At 33.9% G+C, this 15,067-nt stretch overlaps 2 protein-coding genes across 2 annotated transcripts; both read left to right on the top strand.

The window, feature by feature from the left end:
• The first annotated feature begins 10,804 nt into the window (after window positions 1-10,804).
• On the top strand, window positions 10,805-11,530 carry LOC145799712 (uncharacterized). The gene has a single exon (XM_082889343.1). The coding sequence runs from the start codon at window positions 10,805-10,807 to the stop codon at window positions 11,528-11,530; it is 726 nt and encodes a 241-aa protein (XP_082745469.1).
• Window positions 11,531-12,636: 1,106 nt separating this feature from the next.
• LOC114292410 (uncharacterized) lies at window positions 12,637-14,145 on the top strand. The gene has a single exon (XM_082889342.1). The coding sequence runs from the start codon at window positions 12,637-12,639 to the stop codon at window positions 14,143-14,145; it is 1,509 nt and encodes a 502-aa protein (XP_082745468.1).
• The last annotated feature ends 922 nt before the right edge of the window (window positions 14,146-15,067 follow it).

Raw genomic sequence — 15,067 nt, 5'->3', positions numbered from 1 at the left:
TATATATTCCCTCTCCTCTCGGCAAAGTCTAGGGGTAAGAGAGCAACCAAGAAATGTGGATGTACCAATCCGACGACGTGCGTCAGCCCAATGTATCTCTCTCAAGTGCCAGTCCGACTAAGTCTCCAAAACAGGTAATCCTCATCAGGGTCGGCCTGCAAATATACTGGCCTCCCCATGAGTCGGTCAAGGTCGGGATGGGTCTGTCTGATGGTGCTATCTGAGTCTCCCTATCCCTCTAATAAGTTAGGGGCCAAATGCGCTCCCTAAGGCTCGAACCAAATCAATTCTTCCTAGTGTGCCATGTCCTACAACACATGAAAACTTAGTTTACCCAATATTTTAATTAAATCATGTTGGACACAATATTTTATTTATTTATTTTATATTATGACAATATATATATATATATATATATAATTAAACAATTATGATGTTGGACAAAATGTAGTGTTTATTTATTTTTATTCTACGACAATATATATGTTTTTATTTATAGATACTCATGGTTTTGTTTTGTTTTGTTTTGTTTTTTTATTTTTTTATTTTTTATAAAAGCTCTGATACCATTTTTGTCAAGACCCAAACTCGGAACCCAAAGGTTTTGCGTCGCAACAAGATAAAAATAAAATAATTCTAAAATTTTTGCAGTAGTAACGCAACAGATAAATTAAATAAATTAAAATAAAATAATTGGATACCAAAAGTTTGTTAAAAAGAAACAAAAAAGTCATTTGGGCTTTTATTTTACTACACGAGTCCAACCAAAAATACAGATAAAGAAAAAAAAAAAAAACTTTGTGATTTATCCCCCATCTTGAACCTGCTAAATCTCGCCACGTGAAAGGGATAACAACTATAAGCACATAGCAGAGTGAGAAATATTATACTGTGAGTATAGGGGCACAAAATAGCCATGAATAGTTATTTAAACTAAAACATTAGCATAATTTAAGTTGACTAAAAAAATTAATTTAGTGGCAGAAACTGAAATACAGAAATTACGTAAATAACTATAACCACGGTACAGAATAGAACAGAATATGGGTCACTAGAGTGACAATCAGAACAGGGTTCGATGGATCCATGACAAACAGAGGACCACAAAGTAGCCAAACAGGGGCTAAGGGTTATTTAAGTCCCCCAAGACATGGGACTCCCGTGGTAGTACTTACAGAAAATAATTGTTTACAAAATCATTGTCAAATAATTATTAAAAGTTAAACAGACATATCCGTGGGTTTCAATTTAAGTAAATAGAGTTCAGAAAATAATCTACATTTTTGAAACATTAACGTAACCATAAAACATAAATTATATAAAATAAATCGTATAACTCAAAACATTCGTAAAATATATTATGATAACTCAAGATATATTTAAAACATGATATCGTTGCTCAAGGTATAATATAACTCACCCATATAAATTACTCTTATTATCATTGTGCTTCCTTATTGATTTCACCTCATTATTCATACCCACCCAATGTGTGAGGCCCAAGCAAAGGACATCACACGTAGAACACACGTGGCAGCTTCTGACCCCTTGCCCTCTTCCCTGATTTACCTTTTGGTTTGCCTCCGGATTTACCTCTTCGTTAGACCCTTGTCTTGTCTTTTACCAAGAGTCACTTAGGTCTTTTGTAAGGGTTATTATCCTATTTGGTAATCCACAATGATCCCTAAAATTACGTATGATTATTAGTTAGATTCACCTCTAAAAATCTCACTATCAAACTATAAAACATCACTTACTACTTACTAAAATATTTAATATTTAAAATGTGGTGTCCCACAATCTATCTCTTTAACAAAGATTTCCATTATTAGACTAAGGAATTGTATTCAATTATATATATATTTATTTCTTATTTATTTATATTTATTATTATTATTTCTTTTATATATATATATATATATATATATATATATATATCCTATGAGTAATTAATATAATCATTGTATTAAAGTCATTTGGGCTTTTATTTTATTACAAGAGTCCAACCAAAAATTCAGATAAAGAAAAGAAAAAAAAAAAAAAGAAAATTCAGAGATTTATCCCCCATTTTGATTCTGCTAAATCTCGTCACCTGAAAGGGGTAACAGTTATAAGCACATAGCAGAGTGAGAAATATTATACTGTGAGTATAGGGACACAAAATAGCCATAGATAGTTATTTAAGCTAAAACATTAACATAATTTAAGTTAACTAAACAAATTAATTTAGTGGCAAAAACTGAAATACAGAAATTACGTAAATAACTATAACCATGGTATAGAACATAACAGAACAGGGGTGAAGTGACAATTAGAATAGGAGTTAATGGATCCATGATAAATAGAGAATCACAAAGTGGCCAAACAGGGGCAAGGGTTATTTAAGTCCCCCAAGACATAAGACTTCCGTGGTGGTACTTATAGAAAATAATTGTTTACAAAATCATCGTCAAATAATTATTAAAAGTTAAGCAGACATATTCATGGGTTTCAATTTAAGTAAATAGAGTTCAAATAATAATCTACGTAATTGAAACATTAACGTAACCATAAAACATAAATTATATAAAATAAATTGTGATAACTCAAAACATTCGAAAATTATATTACGGTAACTCAAAACATATTTAAAACATGATATGGTAGCTCAAAGTATAATATAACTCACCCATATAAACTGCTCTTATTATCATTGTGCTCCCGAACCTTACTTGGACATTGGGTGGGTACAAATAATGAGTTGAAGTCAAAGGAGCGTAGCAAGTAAGGTTCGAGAGCACAGAGATAATAAGATTAATTTATATGTGTGAGTTGTATTATACCTTAAGCTACCATATCATGTTTTAAATATGTCTTGAGTTAGCATAATATATTTTACGAATATTTTGAGTTACCACAATATATTTTATATAATTTATGTTTTATGGTTTTGTTAATGTTTCAATTACGTAGATTATTATCTGAACTCTATTTACTTAAATTGAAACCCATGAATATGTCTGTTTAACTTTTAATAATTATTTGACGATGATTTTGTAAACAATTATTTTCTGTAAGTACCACAACGGGAGTCCCATACCTTGGGAGACTTAAATAACCCTTGACCCCTGTTTGGCCACTTTGTGGTCTTCTGTTTGTCATGAATCCATTGACCCTTGTTTTGATTGTTACTTTTGTTACTATTACACCAAGCCTTTGGGTACTGGGTTTGGGTCGTGACAAAAGTGATATTGACAAATTTTTCTATATTTTGAAATTCGATTAGCAGAAAACATAATAGTAATAACTGCATTTTTTATTATAAGTACAAAAATCTCATATGCATGCATAGCTTCTTTAACAATCAAGTTTAAAATATGGACACAACAACGAACATGAAATAAATCACCATCAACAAATAATTGTGAAGTTGATATTAAATGGATTACAGTCTAATTATAATATGTTGAATTATCTAAACTAATTGTAAGTATTTTATTTTGTAAAGTCCACTCATATAATACATTTCGTATTTCTACATTAAGCGAATGACTAGTGTATGGAAGTTCAACTAATCTAAATGAAATAATTCTTTTATTTAACTTCTAATCATTATCAATAAACTGTGCACATTGATATTCTAAATCATTATTTGACCACAGATCAAATATTAAACAAATTCTTTCATTTAATTTTTTAAAGATATCAAATAATTCACTTTTAATATCCTCAATTTTTTTTTTAAATCCTGTTTCTCGTAGTATTTTTTGAAAAACTTTGATATTGTGGTGCAAAATTTTCGTGAGTCAGTTTGGTAAAATCGGGACATTCACTAGTAGTAAAATGTTATTATTTTTTAATAATATAATCAACTACAGAATTTTGTACACGTATACAATCATATGAAAATGTTTTCAAATGACCAGTTGATGAAACCCCTAATTGCGTTTGGACTTCTAATATCATGTTGTTAACTTTGTAAATATTTGTTAGCATGCCTTTTTATATTACTAGTACCTTCTGCCGATACAACACTAAATTAATGTGAATAATATTTACATTTTACTTTAAATGTAATTGTACCATCATGACTATTTATAAATATTTTTTCAAAATATTTCCAAACACTACTAGTTGTGTCCCTAGATGATGATCCAACTGTTAGAAGAGGGATATTAGAAGGAGAATCAACAGGTTCATATTGTGTAGTATATGTATCAATATCGATATAAACATTAAGAATATTAGGATCCATAGTAATATAAATAAAATAATATATAAGAACTAACAATTAATTTAAATAATAAATAAATAATAACAATTAATATATGTTCAGAAATAATTAATGTAAAAAAATGAGTAGCTAATAAATTTAATTAAACTAATTAATATTACTGATTGACGAATGAGATACAAAAATTATTCGATAAAAGTTTCTTTTTGTACAATTGTAATTGGTATTTCAGGATGAAACTTCAAAATTAATTAAGAGTTGAGAGAGATTGAGAACTTAAGAGTAAGAGAGAATTATTTGTGAAATTTATTTTGAAAGATGGAAATTATTTATAAAAATTTAAAAGATCGAAGTGAATTTGTAAATAATAAAAAAAAAAAATAGACCGTTGTGTTATCCAGTCATGTCGCCGTTAAATTTTTCTTTCTTTCCTTCACTGCAATTTGCAATGGTGGCGCATGGCATGGGGCAGGGCGACAAGGCAGGCATCAGTCCTGCCTGCACAATGAAAAGACTTTCCTTTTTTTTAAAAAACAATAATGATTCATCCCATTAAAAACATCACTAATAATAGTATTAATATATTAAAAAAAAATACAAGATCAAAATATCACATCATTAATGGCGAGATCCACTGCCACCTAATTAGTGGGAGCACTAGTGTTCCCAAACATTTTTCTTTAAAAAAACTTTTCATATGATTTGTTTAAAGTTTTTTTTTTTTTTTTAATCATGATGAAAACTTACTGTCATAGTTGATCACGAACTAACAAAAAAAAAAAAAAAAAAAAGTTTTATCAACTTCCATCAATCTTTTCATCATTTCATCGTGTTTGTATTTTTTTTTTTTTTTTGAACTAGATCATTTCATTGTTGATTGGCTCCAAACAACTACCGAAAATGTGTTGGCGGATTGTTAGAGGGTATGGCTTCTGTCCAGTCGGGGATTAGACTGGACCGTATTGTTGGATCTGTGGAGGTCCATCACGGGTCCCATTTTGATAATCTGAACCGTTGAATGTGTAGAAATTATCGAGTACTGTATGTCTGTAAAAAATCACGTTGATCGGATATCGATAGCTATATGATCAAAACAGTTTTTTGTCAACCGTTAATTTGTTCACCGTCCAATTTTTTAATACGAAACTGATTTGATCATATAGCTATCGATATTCGATCAACGTGATTTTTCACAGCCATATAGTATTCGACGAGTTCTATATATTGAACGGTTCAAATTATCAAAACGGGACCCGTGGTAAGCCCCCACGGGTCCAACAGCACGATCGAGTCCGATCTCAGACTGCACAGAAGCCATACCCATTGTTACATATGCCAGAGTTGATGTTGTGATGTGTGTAAATGTTTTTTGTGTGGTGTGTATTTAAATCATAAGCTAGGGATATATTTAAAATATTAGATGTGCGGAATGAAAAAAAATATAATATAATTAAATTAATAAGTATGTGAATTAAAAAATAATATGCACAAAATATAAATCAGTGTGTTTGGTTTGAATTTTTTGAATTAAGTTTTTTGAAAATTGAGTTTTTTAGTTTTCGTGTTTTTTTGTTTTTAGTAAATATTTTTAAAATTTTAAACATTTTTTTTATTTTTTTAGATGCACCTTACTTAGATGTATCTAAAAAGTAAAAAATTTGTAAAAAAATATTTTTAAAAATTAATAAATACATAAAAATACAAAAAAACGTACTGAATTCTCGTATTTTATGAATTTTTAAAAGGTTTTTTTTTATTTTTTTTTTTTACTTTTTAGGTATATGTATGTATGTTAGGTATATTTAAAAATTAAAAAAAATTATTCAAAATATTAAAAAAATTCAGTAAAAACAAAAAAAAATACGAAAAATAAAAAAATAAAATTTTCTGAAAAATATTTTTAAAAAATAATAACCAAACATGGTAAATGATGTATGGAATTAAAATTACCCACAAGTTATCGAGCGTGTAATTACGGCGTTGAAATAAAAAACAATGCCGAAATATCACCTGCTAATACTAGAATCAATAATGTTACAGACGTTAAATTTTTATTACTAATACCACTATTATGACAAGTAAGAAAAAATTAAAACACAAAGCACATGTGACAGTAAATGAGACCAACTGCTACATCTCTAGTGCATACCACTAATTAGTGGTCTGCATCATTTTTCTACTAAAAAGTAAAAAAAATATTTAAAATTTTAAAAATATTTACTAAAAACAAAAAAACACGAAAATTAAAAAACTCAATTTTCAAAAAATTTAATTCAAAAAATTCAAATCAAACACACTGATTTGTATTTTGTACACATTATTTTTTAATTCACATACTTATTAATTTAATTATATTATATTTTTTTTCATTCCGCACATCTAATATTTTAAATATATCCCAAGCTTATGATTTAAATACACACCACACAAAAAACATTTACACACGTCACAACATCAACTCTGGCATATCTAACAATGGGTATGGCTTCTGTGCAGTCCGAGATCAGACTCGATCGTGCTGTTGGACCCGTGGAGGCTTACCACGGGTTCCGTTTTGATAATTTGAACCGTCAATATATAGAACTCGTCGAGTACTATATGGCTGTGAAAAATCACGTTGATCGAATATCGATAGCTATATGATCAAATCAGTTTCGTATTAAAAAATTGGACGGTGAACAAATTAACGGTTGACAAAAAACTGTTTTGATCACTTAGCTATCGATATCCGATCAACGTGATTTTTTACAGGCATACAGTATTCGACAATTTCTACACATTCAACGGTTCAGATTATCAAAATGAGACCCGTGATGGACTCCCACAAATCCAACAACACGGTCCAATCCAATCCCGGACTGGACAAAAGCCATACCCTCTAACAATCCGCCAACACATTTTGGGTAGTTGTTTGGAGCCAATCAACAATGAAATGATCTAGTTCAAAAAAAAAAAAAAAAAAAAAATACAAACACGATGAAATGATGAAAAGATTGATGAAAGTTGATAAAAAATTTTATTTTTTTTTGTTAGCTCGTGATCAACGATGACCGTAAGTTTTCATCCTGATTAAAAAAAAAAAAAAACTTTAAACAAATCATATGAAAAGTTTTCATCATTGATTTTTTTTTTTTTCCCTCACAATCCTATGGAAGTTGAATTTACAAAATAATAGTAACAGTTCTTTTGCTCGCAAAAAAAAAAAAACATATAAGAAAAACCACTTCCACACATAAAATATTACATTTTCATCCTTGCATTGGTTGTAAAGTTATATTCTTCTCTAAATTTAAACTTCTATAATTTTGTAAATCTTTCATCACACAGATCAAGAATGACGGAAGTAAAATAGAGTGCAACAATAGTGAGAGTAAAAAACAATAGAAGAACAATGTAGGCATTAGCGTGATTTTTTTTCAAAAGATGTGTATAGAGAAAATTTAGTTTTAAGATTTGTTGTGTATTGATGTCTATAGTGGTCATTTTGTTTAATGATAAAATTGCAATAAAAATTTAATTTATTAAGTGTGTGCATAGAAAATAAATGATGTGTAGAAATAAAATTACTCATAACTTGTGCACACATGGTTCTCACCTTTCATTTTTTTGGTTATTTTATTACATTTTGACCTCCACATATATAATAATTACACTATCTTCATTTGGGATAATACACAATGACCCATAATTTTAAATTAAATTATATTTTATCACACACAATTATAGAACCAAATCTATTTTTTCCTAATCCTGATTAGTTGACATTAATACGATGTTAAAACTAATTGAACATTTGGGGTGTCACAGTTTCTCTCGCAATAGAGCTTATTGTGCACTAGCATATAGCAGACAGCCTTTACCCTGTTACGAATGCATGCAGTATCAACACATGAGATAATAAAAAAATATATGACAAAAAATTTGTGGTCATTGTATCATTATTAAAAAATAAATAAATAAACTTCATTTTTTAAATGTCCAACCATAGCCCAAAAAACCTGTCTCTGAATGCAAAGAGTGAAAAAAATATATATATTTCTTTCTTATCAAGAGGCCAAAAAGCAATCATCTTTGAATGAAGACACTTAATTGGACAGGCTGAAATTTTATTTATATATAAGACTAATAGATAAAAACATTTTATTCAATGGCTCAACTAAAAAAATCATTATCCTAAGACGTTGTCAATATTAAAGTCTATAATTTTAGTTGCAATAATTGAAAAAGAAAATAAATTTTAGATAAAAGATTCACAAATACAAGAAATTAATAAATGTATAAAATGGTTAAATATTAAAAGTCTCTAATTAAAATTCTGCCTCAACCTTCTTGGGTTGGCTTATTCCGTTGTCTATCACTATCTCGTAATTATGAAAATGTTACTTTGATATTGTTATATATAAGTTTTAGGCTTTGTTTGATTAGCAAAATTAATAGTGAGAGGATTAATAGTTTATGAGATTAGTATAAGATTGATTATCCAGTTAGATTAATGAAATAAATAATTCTCTCTCGTCCAGATTTGTTTTACAATGGCTATGTAAATATATAATCTCGATTATATATCTGTTTTAGTTGTATAATTAAAAAATTTATCAATTCTGTTAGATAGAATGTCCATTAAAATCCAATTTAGATAATAAAAATTGTAACAAAATAATAAAATGCAAATGTCATGGATTAATAATCTTAATCCTATGTTATAATTCAGCCAATCAAATAACACCTTATTAGATAAAGATTATTGACGTTTAGGATTTGTCCAGTATTTCGGTACATCTTAAGGGCAAAGGCCTTGAAATGACACTAATTAATTGCTAGCATTATAAAGCGAGTCATTTAATGCTATTAGGTTATGTTTGATTGACAGGATTAGAGTATGTGATTAAAATTATTAATCTGTGAGCCTAATAATTCTGTGTTTGTTGTGCGATTTTGTTTCAAGATTATTAATCCACTGGATAATTAATCCAACAAATTTGTAGGATTATTAGTAATGGGATAGGGGTGAGATTATATATCTTGAGTTGAAAAATAAAATAAAAAGACTCTTTTACTTACTAATCCAATACAAATCAACCAATGGACAGGAGGATAATTTATCCTACTAATTCAATTGGATAGTGAATATCACACTAATTTGATGAGATTATTAATACCTTCACTATTAGTCTTGTGAATCAAACATGGCCTTAAGGTATTGTATTCTCGTTGATAATTTTTGTACAGGGGTTGAATACATAATAACAGACCGTATATTTGAAACATTACCGTCTGATGAGCAGAAGCTTTGGCACTCCCATGCATATGAGGTCTGCACCAACTCCAATTTTTTTCTTCATCTTTTCTTTTTTGAAAAATATATGTTCTAGTTATGCATCTACTTCAGTAAATTATATATATAACATTATTGTCAAGTAATTAATGTGAGTATTGTTGGTTCAGATCAAATCAGGCCTTTGGGTGAATCCTGAGGTACCAAAGCTGGTTGTAAAGCCTGAACTTGAAAATCTCACCAAAACTTATGGTAAATTTTGGTGCACCTGGCAAGCTGATAGAGGTAAGTGGATAAGAAATTTGGGTCTCTCTCTCTCTGATTTGAATATCAGATTAGCAAGATCGAGTAATATTTTTCAAATAGAAAAATTATAATGTTTTTGTAAAAAAATGAGATGTTTGAATTGGAATTTTTAACTTAAACAAAACATATCATTTCATCAAGATTGTTCTTAATTTTAGAGAAAATTACACTAGTCTCGATATTTTGCTCATTATGTCAATTTTTGGTATGTGTTGTTTCAATTGACTTAATTTTAATCCTAACTTTGTTTGGTTTGTATTTGAGAAATATATTTTGAGATAAAAAGTACAAAAATTTGTTTGGTTTGATATTTTTTCAAAAGATGTTTTGAAAAATTATTTTGAGAGAGAGTTTTGAAAAAAATGATTGATTTGGTGTGTATGAGAGAGAGATTTGTTTGGAAAACTTGTAAACCAAACAAGTTTTGGAAAAAAAATTTGGAAAAATTTGTTTGGTTTGATTACTTTTGAAAACTTATTTGTAGAGAATTTTTTCCAAAATTTTTTGAGAAACACAAACTAAACAAGGCCAGTTTTTGTCTCTAATTGATCCAATTTTGATGATGGCAATTGATTTTTTTTAATTGAAGTGGAACACGAGCGTAGCACAATATTCTCTAATGCTTTGTTTGGAAAGGTAGATGAAATATGAATAAAATATACTTACATTTCACCTAATTTCACACCTTTTTTCTTTCCGTTTCCCTTTCCAAATCTTTTCTCAAATCCCTCAACCAAACACAGCGTAAGGAAACCGTTAAAAAGAGCCGAAAATTTTTTTCTCTCTCTAACTGAGAGCTTCTCTCTCTTCTATGAGGGTCTCCCTGCCTTAGGGCAGTTTCTGGGTTTCTCCGTCAGTAGCCCTCTTTCAGTCACTCTTTCTCCTTTTGTTCTCTCATTTCTACCTCTAGTCCACATTCTTTCTTCGATTCGGCTCCTTCTCTGCCCCCTCCTCTTCGCTTCTAACCCTTTTATCCTCTCTCCATCCCTTACCCACTTCGTTACTTCAGTATGGCTTCGATAAGTAGCAACCCTGAGGTTGGCGACGAGCTGATTCTCGAAGCTGGTGGTTGCGAGGTTGAGATTGTCTCCAAGTTTTGTCTTATTGGGAAAGTCCTCTCACCCAAAATCCTCAACCGAAATGCAGTCTCCTCCATTATCAACAGTGCATGGAAACTGCGAGGTACCCTGAATATCTCCCCTTGGTCTGATAATATTTTCCTTTTCCATTTTACGGAGGCGGAGGACCACAACCGGATCCTTTTCGAGAGCCCTTGGTCCATTATGGGTTCTCTCTTGGTTCTTCGTACTCTATCGGCCGGACAAACTGCAGCTGAAGTTGATTTTAATTGGTGCTCTTTCTGGGTACAAGCTCATGGATTGCCATTCCATAATATGACGAGGCAAACCGGTGAGATTTTGGGTTGGCGAGTTGGACATCTGGTCCATGTGGAAGCACAATCTGAAGGTTTACTCCTCAATCGAAGCTTTCTCCGCTTTCATGTGGTTATTAACCTTCAAGAACCCCTCCCTAAGGGTGTTTGGCTCAAACGCCCACAGAGTGGCTCGATGATTTGGGTTTTTTTCAAGTATGAAAGGCTTTCTGACTTCTGCTATGACTATGGGAGGATTGGCCACGACAATAAGATTTGTAAATTTGTATCTAAGGAGCAAGGCCTAGCATCTGGCTATGGTCCAGAGCTTCGAACTGGGGCTGTTAAGAGTTGGGGACTGTAGGTTGATCAACTTATCAAGATGGAGGAGGAAATGCTTGTTAGGGCAAGCCCTCCCTCCAGTCACCGGAATCAGCACTCTGCTTCACCCTCCTTCGACTCCACGGCGACGCGTACTCAACCAGGCCACCAAGACATAGTACCGCATTCGTATACCCCTTTCTCTGGTACAGAATTATGCGCACGATCCTATGCCTTTCCAGAGACAGATGGCATTGTCAGCTCAGAAACAGGTGGCACTCTCTCTACTGAGCCACCTGGCTTGACCGTTATTGATATACCTCCAAGTCTTCCTAGTATTGAAGGAGACAAATTTTTCTTGTCCTCTCAGCCTCCCCACCACACTGATGATTCCTCTTCTCTAGACCTGATAACCAAAGTTGGGCCTGCCCTGGAGCGATCCACTTCTGCCTTGAGGTTCACTTCTCCACCCACTGGGCCTGCTTATTATGTGACAGAACCACCAGACAGCCCACGTACCTCGACCCCTACTCCCCCCTCTGGCGAATTGGGCCTCTCACTCCAAACCCCTGGCCCTCTTCCACAAACACTGGCCCCTTCTTATGCTCTGGATTCATGCATTTCCAAAGCTCTTAAATCCCTCTCCCTCAAAAGGAAAGACCCTGAAGAAATTCAACCCTCATCTAGACCCTCTAAGCTGTTGCGTTATGATGCACCCTCCTCAGTGGTCCCTCACATCTCTGAACCACCATCACCTTCTCTGCTTGATGGCATTGGTCTTTACTCTCCTGGGCCACCAACCGCCAGACAGCCAACTAATGCCCCAGCTCGTCGTCGAGGCATTCGGGTTTCTCGAAGGAATACTCTGGTTGAAATTGCGATTGAAGAAGCTGGTATTCACTCAGATAGGGCAGCTCTCATGACAATACCGGTAAGTCAGTGTACCTCCGGAACTGACCTCTTAGACTCATCTCCTTCTAGTTCTACTCAGCTTGTGATTCCGTGTGTTGAGGCGGTGGTGGCTGGCCCTAAACAGCCACAAGGTCCATGTTAATCCTGAGTTGGAATTGTCAGGGGGTGGGGCGACCTCTGACATTCCAAATCCTCCAAGGGTTGTGTCGAACCCATCGTCCTCAAATAATTTTCCTCATGGAGACGAAAAATAATCAATTGAAGTCGGAAGCTCTCCAACGGCGGCTCCGGTATCCAAATAAAAGTTATGTGGACCCAGTGGGCCTTTCAGGAGGTTTAGCTTTGTGGTGGTTGGATGAGGTACATCTACAGGTTAGTTTTAAGTCGGCAAATCTCTTTAATTGTCATGTCTCTGATAATCTCATTAATTCCCCGTGGCTAGCTACTTTTGTTTACGCGCCCCCTAGATGGACGGACATGAGGGTATTTTGGCAAGTATTACAGGCAATTGCTCAAGACAACCATGATCCTTGGCTTTGTATTGGTGATTTTAATGAAGTGGGGATGTCTTGGGAGAAACAAGGAAGAGTTGCTTGTAATCGTGCGAGGATAGAACATTATCAGAGGCTCTTGTCGGAGTGTCAACTTATGGATCTTGAATACAAAGGCACCCCTTATACCTGGACTAATAACCAAAAAGGCATCTGTAATGTAAGGGAACGGCTGGATAAAGCTTTGGTAACTGTTAATTGGAGACTTTTATTCCCCTATGCTCAAGTTCATCATGAGCTTTTTCTAGGCTCGGACCATTGTCCCCTTCTTCTTCATTGCCAAATTCCTCCAAGGAAAGTGCCCCACCAGTTCAAGTTTGAGTCTATGTGGACAACCCATCCTGAGTGTGAAGAAATTATTAAGGCAAACTGGATTAAATTCCAACCGGGTTCTCCAATTTCTAAAGTTTGTTTCAAGCTCCAAGCCTGTCAAAGAGGCCTTTCTGAATGGAGTAAACAAGCCTTTGGGAACAACAGAGCAAGATTGACGGCTTTGAAAACCAGACTTCATCAACTACAGTTTCTCCCCTATTCAGATTCTAACGACACCCATATTCGACTCGTGCAAGCTGAAATTGAGATGGTTTTACTAAGGGAAGAAATGTTCCAACACCAGAGGTCTCGAATCAATTGGCTCAGTTATGGGGATCGTAACTCGGCTTTCTTTCATGCTTCGGTCGTCCAGCGTAGGCAGAGAAATCAGTTGGTAAAGCTCAAACTAGATAATGGCGTCTGGTTAGAGACTGATAGTGCCATTAATGATCATCTCTCCTCTTACTTTTCTCACCTTTTTCAAGCAAAGGGACCTAGACATTTTGAGGACGCTTTGGCAGCGGTGAATTTGTCTGTGACTCATTCGATGAATGAGGCTCTTCTTAGGCCAATCGATGATGATGAAGTAAAGCTTGCAACCTTTCAATTGGGTCCTTTAAAAGCCCCAGGGCCTGATGGGTTTCCCGGTCTGTTTTATCAAAAGCATTGGCATGTGGTTGGGTCAGATGTGTGCAAGGCGGTTCGTAACTTTTTTCATACCGGTCGATTGCGCGAAGGTGTAAACCACACTAACCTTATCCTTATCCCTAAAGTGCAAGCCCCGGAAAAACTAAGTCAGTTTCGGCCTATCAGCTTATGTAACTTTTTCCTGAAAATCTTAACAAAGGTGCTGGCTAACCGATTGAAGGTCTGTATCAAGTAACTTATCTCCCCTCAGCAAGCGGCTTTTGTGCCTGGCCGCCTCATCCAAGATAGCATTCTAATTGCGCACGAGGCCTTTCACTTTTTAAAACATAAGAAGCAGGGGCGCAGGGGTTCTATGGCTCTGAAACTAGACTTTAATAAAGCTTATGACCGCATTCAATGGGACTTCTTACAAGCTACTCTTCTTCGTTTGGGATTTCATCACAAATGGGTACGCTTGGTAATGGAATGTGTGACAACAGTGGAGTTTTCAGTGTTCGTAAATGGCGAGAGGCGCACCTCATTTACTTCCTCATGTGGGCTTCGTCAAGGTGACCCACTCTCACCATATTTGTTCCTCCTGGTTGCTGATGTGTTTTCTAGTTTACTTCATCAAAGTCTTCTTTCCAATGCGATCTCTGGAATCCGGATGCGTAGGACTTGTCCCCAGCTATCACATCTCTTTTTTGCCGATGATGCCATTATTTTCTTTAAGGCTGAGCATTATGAGGGTCTTCATATTCTGAATATTTTAAGGGTCTATAGTGAGGCATCTGGCCAAATTCTCAATTTTGATAAGTCTGGAGCTCTTTTCTCAGCTAACACCTCAGTTAGTGCTCGCCAGGCCATGTGTCTTCTATTGGGTGTTTCTGAAGCTAATCCTAAAGCCAAATACCTGGGCCTCCCAGCCTCATGGGGAAAATCTAAGACTGAAGCCTATAGTTTTCTTTTGGAAAAAGTGTTGCTGAAATTACAAGGGTGGAAATCCAGCTTATTATCTCAAGCGGGCAGAGAGACTCTCATAAAGGCAGTTGTTCAGGCTATCCCCTCTTACGCGATGGCATGTTTTCAGCTCCCTCAAGCGTTTTGCTCTAAGCTCAACAGCTTTATTCATAATTTTTGGTGGAAGGGAGATCCGGAAAATAGGGGCATCTGTTGGG

The sequence above is a fragment of the Camellia sinensis genome, chromosome 9 (genome assembly GCF_055761805.1).
Source record: "Camellia sinensis isolate YWXY chromosome 9, ASM5576180v1, whole genome shotgun sequence".
Taxonomy (NCBI): domain Eukaryota; kingdom Viridiplantae; phylum Streptophyta; class Magnoliopsida; order Ericales; family Theaceae; genus Camellia; species Camellia sinensis.
Note: the sequence above shows the minus strand (reverse complement) of the source record. Positions and strands in the feature narration are given on the sequence as shown.

Bases quoted from the DNA above. Each gene is read 5' to 3' on its own strand.
- LOC145799712 (XM_082889343.1), top strand. From the start codon at position 10,805: ATGGCTTCGATAAGTAGCAACCCTGAGGTTGGCGACGAGCTGATTCTC.
- LOC114292410 (XM_082889342.1), top strand. From the start codon at position 12,637: ATGGAGACGAAAAATAATCAATTGAAGTCGGAAGCTCTCCAACGGCGG.